Here is an 18,905-nt window from a genome sequence, read left to right as displayed (position 1 = left end):
TTCTTATGTACTTTGACATACAGTATGCTATGCGTAGGAATCTTTAGATGAATGGAGTGGTTTTCACCTTAAGCAGTATTTGAAAACAAAAAGAAATACAGGGGCACCGAAGGACCACAGCACAAAGATTAAGGTGAGATGAAAACCTAAATGGCACAGACAGTCCAGGCATGGAGAAAGAGCAGCTGAGGACCAGGAAAAATACTCCAAAAGTCTGTGAAGGGAAAATGACTGTTTTTTTAAGGTGTAAGACAGATACAAAACACTTCTTTCTACTGACAGGGTGCAAAAGACAAACACTCAATAGCTGATTTTTTCTTAAGCAATGCAACACACATTTTTATGAGTAAATTGCAGGTTTGCTGCTTACTTTTTTTTTCTACTGTATGTAAGAGATAAAGCTATCAACGTGCTTTTAATCTGACAGCGTCTAAGAACACAGGAAACCATCATTTAATTGGAAGTTTAACAAAAACAAGATTAATGAGCTTTTCAGTTGCTGAAAAAGTTCCATCCCTTGCAGTGCTACCTTTAGTAGAACCACAAGTAAACAGCATCAAACAAACAAGCCTATTAGGCTACGTTAAACCTCTACTAAGCAATCTTATTCCTTTATTAAGATTAGCACTACTTTATTAGACATTTATTAGTTAATGGTGCATTTATTAATATCTACATCTATTTATTCATTATATTTACAACTATATTTACTGTATACTATACACACACACACACACACACACACACACACACATATATATATATATATATATATAATACTATGCATTAAAATCCCATTTCCTTTATTAGTTTTATACAATTATTTAGCCAGCATTACATTTTTGATATAAAACATAACTTCATTGGTTATTGTGTAGATGTAATGTAATATTGATGCCATACATAAACATCACCATCAGTGATGTATATTGACATTGAGTATATTCACCGTTTGCTATTAACACAGAAGTTAATGTTGAAAAATTAAAATAGTATACTTTTATAATTTTGCCAGGCAACATGATGATGTCATAATAGCTATAGATAAGTAAAGATGTACCTGTGCTTGAATTTTGGTTGTTTCATGGACAAACAAACAAAAATACAGATCGTATTGTGTATTTATGGTAAGATCATTCTAAAAATAAATTATTATAAAGCATTACCAGAGTGTTTTTTTTTAAACACATTTGGAAATGTTACCAGCTGGTTTAATAATCTCTTCTTCAAGAAGCCGAGACCTCAAAAGCTTTTCAGTGTTGCCCCAAAGTGAATCACACATCACAAACTTTGTATTAACATTTTGCTGGAGTCATTTTTAAGCATCATTTAAAAATAACTGGGTAGTAACAGTGGGCGGGATAGTGGTACAGTGAAACTCCTCAGTAGTCCGCACTCAAAGATAAAGTCAGAAAGACGAAAGCTTGAAAATGACGAGTTTAGTCATTTCAAAGAGAATGTTTCTACAGTGTTGCTATTATCAACTCGGTTCATAACATTAAGAATATTAATAGCAAAATTATGACTAATCACCGTGATAGGATGTGGCAAAGAGAGGAAGATCAATTTTCATGAGTCAGAATGAGTCAAAGGAAGTCGATCTGACTGTGAAGTTAAAGAGAGTTCAGTTCAACAAAAAACTATTAGAACTAGAACTAATGATAGCGCTACACTGTTACCATACCTCAGGACAACAAAGACAACTACAGAGAAAAGCGCTAATGAGAGCATCATCTGTAACTGCGCAGACAATCAAGTGACATGCTCCTCTTCTACGGCAGGCTGATATTATCGTTATCTCTGTGATAATGTGGTCTCTCTCTTACCATGATAACTTAAGACAAAAAAGCCGGCTCCAGAGAAGTCCGAGTGGAATTTGATGAGGATGATGTTGGACGTTGAATAGACAGACTCCAAAGCTGTGTTTCCGCTGAACTGTCCAATCTGAGGAGAAGACTGATCTGGACCATCCCTGTGGTAAAAAAACAGAATGAAACACAAACAAAACAGACAGAAAACCTGTGTTACCAAGAAGACAGCGAGAGACTAAAGGCTCATAAACGAGTGGACTTGATCTTTCTTTATAGAACAATGGGGTTGAGCGTCCACCTAAGATATAATTTGAATAAGTTATTGCAGTCATTGGTGACAGTTAGATGGCTATTTATGTTCAGGAAATGGTTGCTCCAAGGCTAGAAACAAAGACAGAAGAGACTTGACGATTTTTTATGAGACCTGCTCCATTAACTGCAAATGCAGATGGACATTGTGTGACAAAGTGCTGGCTCCAACAGCGATTGTGCATGGCTATGGGCTCATCTTCCTTCTCAAAACAATACAAACCACAATGTCAAAAAGCTCATTTAGATAAAAAATGCTCTGAAATTTAGATTCAAATTCTCTGACAAAGTAACAGCTCTTGATAACACCACAACCCACAAATCTACGGCTCTCTTGTTCTTGCTTGAGGATGAGTTCATAAATATTGACTGAACTGTTGTCAGATCATAAGAATAACAAATGTTAGTCCTGGTGTAGACTTGGCTTCACTGTTCCCACTAATATGGGCCTGGCATTCGTAAAGTCACACAATTACCCGAGAAGGCAGGCAGGAGGTTATCCATCAAATGGCAGGTCATGCTCTCAGTGAACATATTTCACCTTTAATGACAGCACCAGCTGTCAGACTGGAACTAACCAATAGCAGACTCATTATCTGTGATTAAAAAGTATAATCATGAAGTTAAATTAAATGATTATTTCCTGCTGTTAAGTGTTTTTGGAAGAGACTAATTATACCTGCCAGGTTATGAACGGAATCATCCTCTTCTCTGATTCGCATTGGGTGGCTCAGAGTCATCAGAGTAGTTGCACTTATTGCCTTCCACTGCTTGATTACAGCTGAAGCACTCGCTCGCTAACATTTATTAGTATGTCAACGCAACACTTTCAGTACAGAATAGGCTTTAAAGATAAGGTTGCACAATATATAGAAACATCTGTGACATATATGGAAACTTTTGCAGTGGAGCGCTGTAGTAAGCCTCCCAGTTTGAGACCAATTAGCAGACTAAGCGACTGTCAGGTCGACTGGCTCTGGACTGAAGAGACCGCTGTGAAAATCACACCTCTACCACTGACATCGTGCTCTCTACGGGGAGCCAGCATTATGATTGCGTGACTAAGATCGGGAGTTTTTACTGCGTTCTTGTGCCGTCTTTGCTTCAGTCCGTCCACTTTTCTGACAGACCAAAGGGTCAGAAACACGCTGTGCGACCAATTCATGGAATTCACACAATCAGCTGTGGGTGGGCGGCACATGCTTCAACTGTGTTGTGGTGTGGGAAAGACAGGCTGGATATCGCACAACTATAGACTAAAGGCTAGAGCTAAACAAATCACACACCAACTGCTGAAGAAAACAAGCTGCTTTTTTCAGTGGATAGCTGCTAAAGAAGAAGGTCTGCAATGTGATGTTTGTGTAGAAGCCAAACAATACCATAAAGCAGTAAGTGTGAAATTACAGATTTGCTTGATATAACTGAGCCATACACCATCCTGTAGCACTCTGAGGAGTGAAGCAATGAATCAAATGAATTAGTAAGCTGCAGAAATTTTGCTAACCAGTTAAACATTACAGTCAAGGAACTGATGTTTTTCTATTCCTAAATTATACCATTTTTGTAGTGTCTTATTCCTGCTTTTCTGACATTTTACAACCAAATCAAATCACCAACTGAGCTTGAAAACTTGATTTACTCCTAGAAAGTTAGGTTAATGAGTTATATTTGATATTGGAGTGAGAAACAGTTGACAGAGTTGCAATCCTGTGAGGCTTCTTATCAAGTCTGAGGAAAAACTGAACTGTAAAAGCAGTTTTGACACCATGGCAAGCTAATCATATCTATAATTTCATGACTTCTACAGACAATAAAGGCATCTTGGAATATCAGGTGGTGAATGTTGTGTGAAAAATACCCTTTATTTTTTTTTTTTTAAAATCTGAGCTAAATTAAAATCTAATTTTCATTATATTTCCTACTGACCTAAAAAGTTGAGAGTTCTCAGACTTTCTAAAGAGGAGAGAAAGTTTCTTGTTAGAACAATTTTACAGTTTCCGTGTGGCTAAAGAAACAGCCAGACCTGGACATCTGGAAGGTTGGCAGTGCTTACAGAAAGACAGGATAACAAAAGAACAAGCCAGACATTCGGTCCTTCTGTGCTGGTCTAAAAATACACGATTTGCAAGGAAATGTATCAGCAGCAAACCACGTCTTGTCCTGCTGTTGTTGTGTTCTTTTTGCTCAGCCCTGCCTCAAATGCCTATGCGCCAGGCTACGTCGCACCCTGTTGTCTATTTATAGGAAACAGGATTTAGTGGAGGGACTCTGGAGAAAGGGGCAGCATCATGGCACCCGTAGCAATAAACGATGCAATCTATTTATGGTTCTGCTACCACCTTGTACCTGCAGATATCTATGTAGCGTGGTATCTAAGCACCATTTAAGCACCTGCATTGACAAAATGTCTGGTGTTGCCAATGGCTGTTTTCCTCAAGAAGAATAATGAAGAGAGAAGTCAAGGCTGGTTAGCTGGGAAGAGAACGATGTATTGTATATAACATATAAGGCTGGCCGAGCATTAAAGATAGTGTAAGGGACAGGCCAAAGAAGAGAAAGACCTATGGCTAAAAACAAAAATGGGTAAACCGTGACAAGAAGAAAATTATATCAGAGTGACTTTATATGCATGGCAAGGTGTCTGCAGTCATAGTAACCTTGCAGGAATTTAGCCAATTAGTGGTTAGCTCTGAAAAGATTTTAAAGAGGATAACATCCAGCTAGAGAGAGAGAGAAAAGAAAGTGTGTGTGTGAACAGAAAGTTATGTGGTACAAATTAAATGGTTATTCAGTCAAATAAAACATTTCTTACTTAAACTCACTTTAATGAAGCAGAGAGAAGAAGGGACAGCATTATAATAATAGCACATAATGAGCATGAATACTGTCAGTTAAGAAGTAGAGCAAATATAAAACATGCTAATTGAAAAAGTAAATAGCACCTACCACACAGTAATGTAGTCGTATATGGGCTCCGTGCTCAGTACAGTAAAGTTGATGTAAATCCCGTGTCCAGGAGGAACTCGAACGCTCCACACACAGTCCTGGAAATTTGGGTATTCCTCAGGATGACCGGGAGAGTAGATGGTTCCGTTTAATGACGTGATGTTACCACCACAGAGTGCTGCAAGTGAGAATATTAACAGAATTGCCCTTAATAAATTACCCGCAAATTAGTACTGCCATTGTGAAGCTTCAGTAATTGTCGGGATCGCTGTGAAAGAAAATGTCTCTATCACTCATGTAATGACCGCTGGATAACACCTTAACACCTTTAATAAATTGTCATTACATTTTTATTTCTGTCCCACAGCTCAGCTGACTCTCAGCTGTGCTGATGTTAGAACAATATGGCTTAATATGAAATGTTATCATCTTGAAATTAGAACGACTGTCAAGAACAAATATTGGGCCTTTTTTCATGTGTGGAGTACGCCAAAACAATAAGAGTAAGATAAGTTGGTTTTATTAAATAGTGAGATTATTAATCTTTACAACAGTAATAATATCCTTCTCTATATATATGTATATTGTGTTTACATCATTAAGAGACTATATTGTTATGATAGCACCACATATCCTCCAAAAAAGTCATCTTTGAGAGTGAAAGTTTATAAAAGCACATGTATGTCTAACAAATTAAGGAATTCATTATAAAAAGAATTCATAGAGAAACTTCTTCATACTTCTTTTGGAATTTGTAAGCCTGTGCATTATGATTTATTATGTGGTCAAACATTATTATTAAGTGCCCTGTAAGCCTGTATGAGAGGCACAGCAAAAAGATGCAGGAGACTCAACTGAAAGCCAGCAAAAATTATCAATCACCTCAAATCAAAGGAATAAGAATAATCATGTAATTTACCTTCACATCGTGGTAATGGGTGGTTCCAGTTTCTGCTAATTCCGTGCAAACATGTGAGCGAGGCTTCTCCAATCAGAGAGTATCCGGGCAGACACTCAAACGACACCGTCATCCCAACACTGAAATCTGTGCCAATCACGATGCCATTTCGAAACGGTCGAGGGTCTGGGCAACTCTGGAGCTGGTAGGCTGCAGAGATAATAACATAAATTATTCAAGAAAAATAGCAACGAGCCACAGTATGAACTGCAGCTTCAACCGTGAACAGTCAGTTGGTTGAAAAACTAAAATCAAGCAAAATAAATACATACAACAAATCTATCCTTTCTAACACTGTATAATGAATCGTCTGTTAGAACATAAATGCAAGCACTTAAAAAAGTGGATCAGGATACATCCAACCATACAACCATACGAAGCTCAAAGGAGAATTACTCTCAGTTAGTGTTGCTGGTAAATTGTATAAATTTCAGATTACATTTAATAGTGTAATCTGAGTATCCTAAAGTACCCTGAATGTGTTAAAAAAAGGAAAAAATCTTAATCATCCTATTTAAAAGCTGCTTGACCAAAAAGTTAGTTAAAAAAGACTCAACATCTTTCTGACTTGTTTTGCTGTCAGGTCATTAATAACAGGCATGTCAGTGACAGCCAGGGCAAGCCGCTCATCTGTTATGATTGACAGCTTCGATACCATCAGTCCCGCCTCTCCTTGATTCTGGTTGGTTAGTGAGAGAGAGAAGCGACACTGGTGAGAGCACCGCTTTTCTCCATGTTAAACTATTTCCACCTATGAGCGTTGGTGTGAGCATCGCGAGGGAATAAAGCTTAGAGCTGAGGGTGATTTTTGCACGGCGATGAGCTTCATAGGCTGAGAGACAAATGCTAAATGATCTTTACTTTGTGATTAAAGTTAATTTAAAAGAAAAAAATGACTACTGTAACTCTGTATTCCTCTGGCTTGCTTTAAAAAAAACTGCAATCTTCAGCTAGAATTTAAAATTGTCACAGAAAAAAAAAGAAAGATGCGGCCATCCTGCATCAACGAAGATGCAGTTCTTGTTTTTAACATGATGCCAAAATATTCTCAAATCACATCCGCCAGCTTGAAGTTAAAACATAATTGTTGCATAATTGTCCGCAGCCGGTGCTACAATAGCCAGGGCTTGGAAGGAAAACATGTCACTGAGACAGACAAACACTGGGAGAAATAATGGTAATGGGAAAAATGAAATTGAGGGTATTCATATTTTCCCCATTTTAAAACACTGTGGCAGTGCTGCTGTCAAGAGATAAAAGGTATTATTCATCAGCCACTGTAATTTTCACATTAATGGAATTAGGCGAAACATATTTAGGCTATCTACAAGATTTGTCATAATAAATATAAGACTACTCAAACCATTTTAGTGCCAGACAGAATAAATATAAAACTCATCTCGTCATTGAAATTAATCCAAATTGAGGACCTGCATGCACCCAGTAATCTTTTTGGCAAGCTGCTTCTGTAGTCAAGAAACATTTTTATCCCAGTAGATGAATTTGTTGTTACGGTAATCGCTCCTGAGAAATCAAGTCACAGTGAGACAGTTGTTTCCACATCGGCAACAGTCGCGGTCTGCTCTTGTTGTCTCTCTTAGGAAATGATCGATGTAAACAAGATGTTGGAGAGGTGCTTTGAGAAGCAACGTTTACCTTGATACGTGATGTGGAACCCGGGTTTGTTCTGTGAATAGTCACTGTGGAAAAAAAAGCTGGTTTGGTGGGTGGTGCTGAACAGAGGTTTGGGCATGACTGGGCCGCTGAATCGGTCAATGACGGAGCCCGTCTCCAGTGTTCCACTACGGATCTCCAAGTAATCGTGGATTGCTTCTGTGGAGAAGTTCAAAAACTGGAGATGGATGCCTGGGAAAGAAAAAAGCAATACGGCGCATGACGTTATACGAATAAAGTCTCCTGAAAAATACTTGCACTTTATCTCATCGACAGGGCTCACCAAAACCAAAAGCAAACAGAGAAACAAGAAAGAAGTGCTACAGACAGAAAACTGAGAAACAAACTCAAAGAAAACACTTGTTTTAAACTCTACTCAAAAGTTGACAGTGTTTCTTACCAAAGCCGACAGGTAAGTTCACCGTCCATGTACAGTCTAATCCACTGGGGTAGTTGCCGGGGTAACCAGGACTTAGAATCACTCCACTTACGTCTGCCATAGACCCACCACAATGGGCTATACACCCAAACACACACATAAATAACACAGAAAGAAGGAAAAAAGGAAAAGAGTGTTTCAGTGTTGAAAGCAGCACATCAAAAGCAGGAGGCTGACCTCACAGGAGGAAGCAGACATGCTTCTCTTTTCAAAAGACACCGCTACTGACTCGAGATTTTATTTCTATAACCTGATATTTTGCAAGTTTACATAAAACGTTGACTTTAACTAATGCACACCCTAAACATGTTAGCGTTGTTTGAGCTGAAATGTGTCCAAGGCTTGTTTTCGCTACTTTGCCTCTGTGCATGCTGACGCTTTGGTTCACTCTGCATGTTTATGGCAGTGTCTGATTTAGCTTTGGGTCAGTAGTATTCTGCACAGAATACCAAATAATCAGCTCATCACAGGAGAGTAAATTGATCAAACAGCTTATTTTCCAGAGAGCCAGTGAAGGCGGTGGAGGCTGATTGCATCATTTCTGCAGCACTGAAGTTTTGCATGTTTCCCAGCACGTCCACGCTTGAATGCATATGTGTATGTGTGTGTGGATGGGTGTAATGTTGAGGAAACACCTACCGATACACAGCGGTACAGGATAGTTCCATCTCCTAACAGGTCCGGGCATACAGGTTATATGGGCATTGCCCTAAAAACGGTAAAAGCAACCACAATCTTTTTTAGAAACGAGTAAAGAAATCCCTGACTGCACTGATTTAAACATGCTGTTTTACATTTTTTCCATTAATCACTGTGCATTTACATTAATAGTACAGATCTGTATATTAAGCAGAACTTGACAGAATACTGTACAAAAATTGGGCAGACCGCACCAGAGACATACATTATTCAGGAGTTATGCAAACCACATCAGAGTTGTATGTTTAGCAAGAGCTGTGTAAACCACTTGAGAGTGGGGTTTCCTTTTGACTCTTTTAAATAGTTTTTGGTTTATGCAGCCAGTGGATAAAAAGAATGAATGGTGGCAAAGCTGAACATGCTTTAATGATTTCACATTAAAAAAGCCTTAATATCTGGAAATCAGTTTGCATTAAACAACTAGCAGTATGTGTGATTTATGTTTATCTGCCACTTAATATGAAAAGAAGGACCAACATGTGGATTTTTTACCTGAAGAGAGTATCCTTGTTCGCACGAAAATTGCACAACATCCCCCACCATGAACCTGTCTCCTTGTCTAATTCCATAGTTTGGAGTCTGAGGTTCTGGACATGACTCCAGACCAATAGCTAATAAGAGATGTGAAAAAATAACATGATTATTTGGAAATACCGCATGCCTCAGATAAAAATGCTTTAAAGATATATATGTACCTGTATATTCCAGGTGAAATCCAGCAGCTGAGACACTAATATCAGAGCTGAAGCTGAGATAGAGGTTGTTAGATGTACTATTCAGGAGAGGGGGGATAGTAGTGCCTGAAAGCAGGGAGAAAAGGAGAAGAGGAACAGAGGGCCATGATCACATTTTTTTCCTCATTTTTCAACTAAGGCCTTTAAAGCACATGATCTTAGTTATCTGACAGCAAAGGAAACAACAAAGGCCTCCCAAACCTACATTTTTACTTCTTTTTTGTTAGTGAAGTGCTCTCGAAGGAGGGAGAAGGGAATTACTTTTATTTGAGACATCTGTTTTATTTGAAACCACTTTTCAAATGTTGGTTTGACCTACTTAGCGTGGCAGGGGAGAGTACAAAGTTAAAAAAGAAAATGGAGATGCAATACTGAAGCAAAGCTGGCACAGCGCGTCAGTATAATCACGGCCCTTCAAAATAACATATTAGATGATCTTTTATGCAAAGGAATATGAGCATACTCCAGTCTCCTTATTAGCAGAAATGCCATTTATTTTTCTTGGCGCGCTTCAAGATGCAACAGCGGTAACAACATTTCCTGATATAAGCTACTTGTGGATTTATATTTCGCAATCGCCACTTCAGAGTAAAAAAAGTCTTGATTTGCATTGTGTTGTGCTCGCTGGCAGGTGTGCCAGAAAGACTTAGAAACAGAGACAGATCAGCAGTGAAACGGGTCAGTAGATGTTATTGGTTGCCTGTTGTGAGGGAAAATAATTAGCACATTCCTGAATAGTCTGCAGCCCCCTGTTGTTGTTTTTACATTATCATTCATTATCATGACAGAAAATAAAAAGTGCTTTTTTTCCCATAATAATAATTCCTGATTGATGCCAAAATAATTAACTGCATTGATTTAACTATCACAGTTATTTGAGGATGGATGACGGTATTAATTAAGAGTTGTAATTAACCCTAATAAAAAAGGTCCATCTTTTCTCAACAAAGATTTATTCATTAATTATATTTTTACATGAAATCCAGATAGAATAATGTTATTTTAATTGTGCGCCATATAATCTCTAAGTTAGCTTGCTATAAAGATGTCAAGTCCTCTCATGGATTATTTAATACAAATAGGAGGTACCCAGATGACTTTGCTTCCCTAAAGCAGTATAGGTTTCCTGAGGAGATTATGACTTCTCCTTTGGGCAGTGGTCTGAGTTATATGAAAAAGTAAATCTGGAATACAGGTTACATCCAAACTGAACACAGTTTTTGGTTGAACATGAGGTGCTGGGAAATTGGAGGGAATTTCCATTTTATGGCTTAGTCACGCTAGAGTGAAAATAGGACAGCAACCTTCTTGCAGCTAGGAAAAACTGGTACTTGCCCAGTGATTGCACTGAAAATGCATTTCTTTGCACTTGCAAGTGGTTCCTTCAAAGAATCGGTCACCCAGAGTTTGAGAATGTTGCATCCAAAACTTGCTGACCACTTCTGATTGCAAGGTGATTGCACAGGTCATCTGGTGGAGTGCAACCTGTGTGGTCTGACTCAGATGCCATGTATCTGTTTGTTACAGAAGTCTCAACTCAGCTGCGAGCTAACTGGTTGTATTCTGCTTATGTTCCTATATAAATGTCACTGTGGATTTAATCATTGTTATTCTTAATCTCTGGCTCTCCTCCACACCCTAACTTTGTCTTGTCTTCCTCCCCTCACCTCTAACCAGTGCCTCTCCCTGAGCTTGGTTATTCCAAAGGTTTCTTCCAGTTAAAAGGGAGTTTTTCCTTCCCACTCTCACCAAAGCGCTTGCTCATAGGGGTCATCTGATTATTGGAGTTGTCTCTGTTTTCTCTTTATTATTGAAGGGTCTTTACCTTAAAACATGCAACTGATGTTGTGATTTGGCGCTATATGAATAAATATAAATTGAAATGAACTGAATAAAATGCTGGTTGTTGTGCACCTGTGTCATTCTGCAGTTAAATCGCTGTCCTCCAGCAGCTGCGTCACTATTTGTGGGGCAATTTCTGAATTTCTGTTTTGAAACTATGAGGTTCTGTCAGGACACTGAATGTAAGCAGTGACTGGGAACTTTTTGTTTTAATGCAGGATGTCTGCGAATAATTTACACAGCTAATTGCCTTATTGTCTTTCTGTCCATTTTGACACAACTGACAGCAAGTGGTCGCAGATCTGGTCCCCGTGTTTAAAGCAGCCATTTTAAAAGCAACAAGATTGCAAGTTCATTGGACACAGTTAGAATAATTTTGGATGTTTTGCAGTCTCTAGCCACAGTTTCCTCCAGTATGCGTGTAGCATGAGGCAGTGTAAACTGTTTAGAGCATTGGAACCGCTTACTGTTTCAGATAACCTTTATAATTGTTCTAACAGGGACAGTTAAAAAGAAAAAAAAATTATATGGCAGGTGCAAGTGAAAATCAACAATTTTGTTTAAAACACAAATATTGAGAGCATTAAGTTTGTATATCCTCCTGAGAACTGAGGAAAAGGGAATCCTCCCATTGAACTTCTTGTGTGATTTCCTTCCTTATTGCAGCTAAAAGAAGCCACCCAAACACATATCAATGGAAAGCCCAGGGTGTCCTCTATTTAGCACATCAGGACTTAGTAGCAGCTCAAATTAGTCAAAAGATATAGACCAAAAACAAATGTCCAATACAGAGGAGTTCTGCAAGCCTCCACAACAGATTTACGACTCACATAACACTGTCGCTTTTGACTGAAGCAGAAAAACATATATCATAATTTAGACAAGATAAGAAAATCATTAGTGCAGAAAAGTTATCTTAAAGTTTTCGCTAACAACACAGTGCAGTAAATTTTGGGACCAATTACAAATATGAATAATTCCATTAATACTGAGTTTGACAGATCATCTTTACTCCTAGCAGGAAATTTGGCTGTAAGAGGATCAATTAGTTTTGCAAAAGATATTTTTTACATGTCTTTCAAAGGAGATTTTGACACAGGCCTTACTGGGTATGTAACTCGGCTCCTGCTGAGACGCTAAATGCATCCAGCTTAACTCAAATTGCAGGGAGCCACATGAGCAGATTTCAAATTTTATTTCTTTAACTGTCAAGACTGGCTGTGATCAGCCTAAAATACAATCCACTTCTTATTGTTTCCTTATTGGTGGAATGAAAAGCTTCCTCCAATTATCTGAAGCGTTTGATAAACAGCATAACAAACTCTAATTGGAAACTCAATTGCTTGGTATCAGACTAAGTGCCCTAAAAACCTTAATATATAATGCCTTAGTAACCATTTCCCAGCCTACTATAGATCTTCAATGATGCAAAACTGGGAATCAGAAATAGGTTGTTTGATGGTTACTGGTGTACTGTGCTAGAAAAGGCAGTATTGTTATCCACTAAATATATAAAAATTCAATACATCTCAGACAAGATGGACTGCACTCCTTTTAGACTAAATAGCGTAACTGTGGGCTCTCACGCATGTACTTTGTACATTATTGCAATCTTAAATTCCCATATTTTCTTCAAGTATGTCCCTTTTAGTGCATTTAATATTGAATTATTCCCAGCACTATAGAATTCTATTTGAGAAACATCATAAAAAAATGATGGAAAAAAGTTTACCAGAGTAGCTTCCCAGTCTTGGTGCATGGTTGTCAGCACCGTCGTAAAAATCCAAAGAGTCCCAGTTATGCTCAGTGGCAAAACTCACGACTTGTATCTGGAGAGAGAGAAAAAAAGAAAAACAGAAGTGATTCTTATATTTTCTTAAACTGTCTTTAGAAAAAGTCCCCAGATTGCTATGAAACTGCATTTGGTACAATGTTCAACAGTTTATTTAGTTTAAATTGACAGAATTTAAACCCACACATATGTTTTTAATCTAAATGATCCACAAAACATCTATCGAGACGGAGCTGCTTCAAAAACTCAATCACTCTACTTTTAAATCAAAGGCTGGAAGGAAAGGAATCAAAGGAATTTACAAACACTTTGAGGTGCCTGTCATTTCAAGGGACTGCACCTTGTGCAAAAGGCATCTTTGCCTTTGTATTTGTCCGTGATAGCAGTTTAGCTTACATGCAATCAGGCCTTATCTTTCATGATTAGACCCTATCTAGTTATCTCTGGATGGCCCCTCTCTCAGAAACCATCCATCCATTCATCCTTCTAATAATATCTTATCTTCCCTGAGATCCTGCCTGCTCAGCTTTTAAGCCAATGATACGTAGGTCAGCCAGGAAGCAGCATGTGACAGTTACTACCTGTATTCCAGCTCCTTCTGGGACAGAGACCTTCCAAACACAATTCTGGTTGTTGTCATATGGCTCTGGGTAGCCAGGCGACAGGATAGTCCCGCGGCGAGAGGTCAATACGCCCCCACAGGGAACTGGGAGAGAGAGGAGTGAGTGCACAGAGCATAGCAGAGGAGAAAGGAGAGAAAAAAACAGAGGTTAAAACAACACTTTGTAGACAAATTACAGGAAAGCAAGAGAAAGTGAGCCATGCCAACCATGGCCGTTACAGAAAGAGATACCAAAGAGCCTATCTGGGTAATAGATATGAGTACAGTGCATGCAGATTGCAGTTGTTTGTATTTGTTTTAAATTGTTTTTCAGTTATGAGCCTCTACTGTGCAATCACACTAATACTGTATTCAGAAATAGATAAACAAACCCTTCTGTCCTGTGTCTGATTTTCAGATTTATTTACCTATACATGTTGGCAAGGTGTCATTCCATTGCGCCAGGTTGTCCGGTACACTCTCACAGCGAATGGCAGTAGAGCCATGCAACGTGTAACCGGGGTTGCACTCAAATTGCACCAAGGCGCCGACTGCAAAGTCATTACCGAGACGTTTCCCGAAGCGTGGCTCGGGGACTGAACTGCACTGGGTGGAGCTAGTCCGGGGTACAGCTAAAGGAAAAAAAGAAAGTGCCCGAGTGAATAAACTGAAGTGTACCACTCTCACTGCATATTCAGACACTTTTAAGAAACATATTTAAAATTTCTGATTACAATTTCCTTTAAATAAATGTAACAAAGGAGGAAACGCATACTCAAGATGAGGTATACAATCAATTTGTTAGTACTAGTAGTCTAGTATATAAATGTTCTGGCTTAACTGAATAGTAACAAAAAATGCTCATCATTATAATAATAATGGCAATAATAATATCAATAATGACCTTGGTAGACAAAATGAAATCCCTTAGCGGTTTCTGGTCCAACTGTGGTGAACTTTATTGTAATCTGGTTTCCTGAACTCAGAGGGAGAGATTCACCTAAAGATGGGGTGGAAGCAACAACACGTTATGGGTTGAGGCTGAGTGACTGTCATCTGTTCAACTATCCACAATTAAAGTCAACCATCCTTACCAGAGTGTGACCCAGAGAGAGAAGACAAGAGTGTGTTTTGTTGAGTGGGTCCATCATAGATCTCCACCACGTCATTAAGAGACGTCTGGAACAACACAAACTGGCCGAAGAGAACTGGAGGTAAAAATGGGGGAGAAAAGAGCGAAAGAGATGAATTAACCGCAACTGAATGGTAGCAAATTATTATTCCATGCCACTGTCTGCTGCTGACCTTCCAATGATAAAATTAACCTGTAATACCTAATTTAAATGTTATTAAGCTGCAGTGTCACCTTCTATTTGAGGCCAACTATTGGTACAAAATTATATAACACTTATTAGTCAAAACGCTGCCTTGCCTTCATCATGCAGCAGTCAACACCACCACCCCGCCACCCACACCCTTCTCCTCATCAATTGGTAACAGTGTATCAGTGTTGTCAGCTAGCGGGAGATGCTAATCTTGCAAAGACCGACTTGGATTTGGTAACGTACGCTAGCAGAGCAAGACGCTTTTCTGTCCTTTCTTCTGTATTGCAAGTTTCAGTGAAAGCCATATAACAAAGGCGGTAACCTGTCAACTCCGAAGTGCCACTCACACAGCTTACTGAAACTGATCCAATCACGTTTCCTTGCGAAGAACACCTGCAGGGACTTGGCAATTAATGACATGCTACCGCTGGAAGACAGATGTGTAGGAAAGGAGGAAGGAAATACACCCAATACTTCCATACAGTAACAAAAGATTAAATTTCAGAGTGCAGCTGTACCGGCAGGTAGCATTAGACAGTCCCCGGAGGGCCGAGGTTCAGTATTTTCTCAAACAGGTACAATTTGCTCTGTCTCGAATGATCACTGCATCATCAAACCAATCATTAGCAACCAGAAGATGCAAATTGGTAGGTGTAGTTTTATTGTTCGCAGCACATGTCCTATCTAAAAAAATGTCCTCTGGGATAAATTACACCTATTTGGAGCTTTCTCTTCCACTCACTGCACACATGCACATATATATCACCTCCACACCCTGCCTTGCTCTCACTTTGGCCCCAAAGGCTGAGGTGTTAAGGATTAAATCTGAACATTGCCAAGGATATGCTGGTATAAGAAGGTCACTGGTCAATTTATACAAGGCTGCCTCTCTCTGAGGATTTCTTTTAAGGTTTGAGTCACATTTTGCGGAAACATAGCTCTGGCTCACAAACGATCCTCTGTGCTTTCATGAAAATTCTCATGTTATTTTATTGACAAGCAAAGCAGGACAGAAACGATGGATTTTCAGTCGCCACCGAATTTTTCACACAGTCAAAAAGGGGATTAAAACAAATCATTAAGAAAGCGTTTAGCTTTATATGGTAAACTACCCTCTTATTGTCATGTTTTATTGGCCTGTCACGGTTTCTGCCTGCCTGCAGACATCGCTGCCCACTATGTAAGGATTTTTAGGAAATCAGAGCGATTAGAGTTTCCCTCATTCCTTGCTGTGATATTGACATACTGCACAGCAGGCGGAGGAGTTCGCACCTGAAACTGTTTCAAAATACACGACACATTCGTCAACATTTGCACACAGATTCATGAATTCATAAAGTATGATGGCACACAGGGAATAGCTAACACACCTCAGCGGTACTAATAAAAAAGCCCACACAAAGTCACAGACATTCACAGACACAAAGGAATTAATGATCACAGCAGTGTTGTCCTTTGCTATGTTAACCTCATCGCTCTCTGTTAGAGAAACGCCTCTGCATGTAAAATCATATACACCCTAGAGATCAGGTCAGCCCTCTCCACCAAAGTCTGAACTGATCCACTGAATTTAGAATCAGGTGATTTTAAATGTCTGACTGTTCATTTGAAAGGCCTCTTTACTTCCTAACATCAGTTGGAGAGAAAACTGGGCGCTGATCCCTGTGGAGCTCCCGTGCCTACTGATGAGTTGCCTGAGTGGGTGTCCTCTGCCACGTAATCATCCAACAGGAGGTATAGCATCTCCAACGGGACATATGCCCAGGGTTTTCCCTACGTGCTGGTAAAACTGAAAGAGGCATTTGCACGAAGGGAGAAACATCATCGACCATTAACCAGCCGAGTTGATTTCGATTCCTACATCTATGATCGCCTGGCAGTTCAAACAGCAGGACTGCTGCAACCTCCAGCCTGGACCATTCAATTGCTGTAATTAAAAACAAGATATTTTACACAAGAATGACAGCTGCTTAAAAATTATGGGCAGCGCTGCAACTTAACAAAACAATCTGTCTTTTCACTCTGTGTGGGAGTTTTGGGAAGGCTCTCTCTGTGTCTTATACAACACGCAGACCAACCAAATGTTAGCTCCTCTCAGTCAGGATTTCTACACGGAGGCGAAAATCCAAAAGCGCAAATATAATGAAACATCAACCATCCATGGCCTTAGGGAGAGCTGAGATTTATTCATAACACCACAGGGCATAATTGGACATAATCCACCAATTACTGATTGTTTATTAAAGCTTAATTCACATTCAATGAGCAAATAGTTCTAATAATCAGTCAACAATGTTGTTCATTTATGATGTTGTAAACTGATATTGTAGGCACAAATATAAGTTGTCCATCTCCACATTGATGGCATTCTTACTTTGACAACACAAATCTAACTTGGTGTCCACTCGCAGGCTTAAAATACAGTGAAGCTCCATTGATACGTGTAGATTTGAGTTGCACTAGAATACATTAAAATGCAATTCTGTATTCAGCTTGAATTTTGAGTGATATGAATGCCGATATTTAATATTCCAGACAAAACTCTTAACAGCTGTGGCAACAATAAGGAATTATTTACAGATTATTTCCCAGCAGAAGCCTTTTAAACCCCCCCCTCTAATGATCACCCTCTCAGCACAGCCTCACTGTAACATGAAGAATCTGCTATAATATTCATATCCTTATTTATGTCTGGCTTTGAGACCACCAGTCAAATGTGGCAGTCTCATCTCTAAATGTCACTACAATTATGAAACTCACGCCTGGAGACAAATTAATGGCTAGAAAGCGTATTTTTTTATCACTTGTAATATAACTGATGTTTCTGCGTGTTTTCAAAACACTGAGGAAGCTTTTCAGAGGGCACCACGAGATTCCTGCAATAAATCTGAAAGGATTTAATGCTGCTCTTTTTCAGTGTAGAAAAAAGCAATATAATAATTATTTGAAAAGAAACTTGTGGCCACATGTTTAACTTTCAAAGCTGAACACAACTGCATGTCTGAACTCTGTACTGCATAGGTTGTTGAGCTCACCAAACTCTCTCGGTACGGATATAGAGTAGACGCAGGTCTGTCCGGAGGTGTAGTTTCTCGGGAAATTTGGAGATAAAACAGTCCCTTCTGATCCCGTAGAACGACTTCCACATGGGGCTGGAGATTCAGACGTGTGCACAAACAGATAGCAGTGACATTGAAGTCCATACAAGTAAATTCTATTTAAACAGAGTGAGTGACGTGTTTTTTTTTTTTACCTTGACAGCTAGGTAATGCCCTGTTCCATCCAGGTCTGCCATCGTCACCCATACTGCAGGTCAGAGTAGAATAGCCCTGTAAACAGACAAAAAAGACAATGTTGTAGGAAAACCAGTCCACGTAACTAATTACCCAGCCAACTAACACCCTGTTCGCTAAATATCTACCCACCCAGCCGTTCAACAAACCAATGAGCAATCCACCCAGCAACCTAAGAAACAGCTACTCAAATACCAAAATCCCAAATTCAGTCGACCCCTCAGTCATCCAAGTGGTTGTACCTGCAGTACATATCCTGCTTCACAGTAGAAGGTGACCGTCGAACCCAGCTTATAATCAGATCCCAGCCTGGTCCCATTCAGAACCACACCTGGGTCGAAACAAGATTCCCTCAGCTTGGCTAGATGGAGTAAAGGAAAAAAAGTGTGAGTTAGAGAGAACATGAGGCAAAGGAAAAGTGACAGGCACACATGAATAATAGGGCAAATTAATAATAACTAAGTCTCTTGCAATAATCAAAT

General features: G+C 39.2%; 1 protein-coding gene across 1 annotated transcript in view; it reads right to left on the bottom strand.

The window, feature by feature from the left end:
* csmd3b (CUB and Sushi multiple domains 3b) overlaps positions 1-18,905 on the bottom strand; it is a 361,413-nt gene that overhangs the window by 43,978 nt on the left and 298,530 nt on the right. Inside the window, 16 exon segments of the mRNA XM_019350799.2 lie at positions 1,827-1,972; positions 5,067-5,244; positions 5,986-6,174; positions 7,681-7,890; positions 8,099-8,215; positions 8,777-8,846; positions 9,329-9,447; positions 9,532-9,636; positions 13,145-13,241; positions 13,786-13,910; positions 14,234-14,437; positions 14,710-14,805; positions 14,900-15,013; positions 18,166-18,282; positions 18,384-18,459; positions 18,666-18,784. Coding sequence (XP_019206344.2) covers positions 1,827-1,972; positions 5,067-5,244; positions 5,986-6,174; positions 7,681-7,890; positions 8,099-8,215; positions 8,777-8,846; positions 9,329-9,447; positions 9,532-9,636; positions 13,145-13,241; positions 13,786-13,910; positions 14,234-14,437; positions 14,710-14,805; positions 14,900-15,013; positions 18,166-18,282; positions 18,384-18,459; positions 18,666-18,784 — 2,082 coding nt within the window.

The sequence above is a fragment of the Oreochromis niloticus genome, linkage group LG22, assembly GCF_001858045.2.
Source record: "Oreochromis niloticus isolate F11D_XX linkage group LG22, O_niloticus_UMD_NMBU, whole genome shotgun sequence".
In the NCBI taxonomy this organism is placed as follows: domain Eukaryota; kingdom Metazoa; phylum Chordata; class Actinopteri; order Cichliformes; family Cichlidae; genus Oreochromis; species Oreochromis niloticus.
The sequence above is the reverse complement of the archived record's forward strand: the minus strand, read 5'-3'. Positions and strand labels throughout refer to the sequence as shown.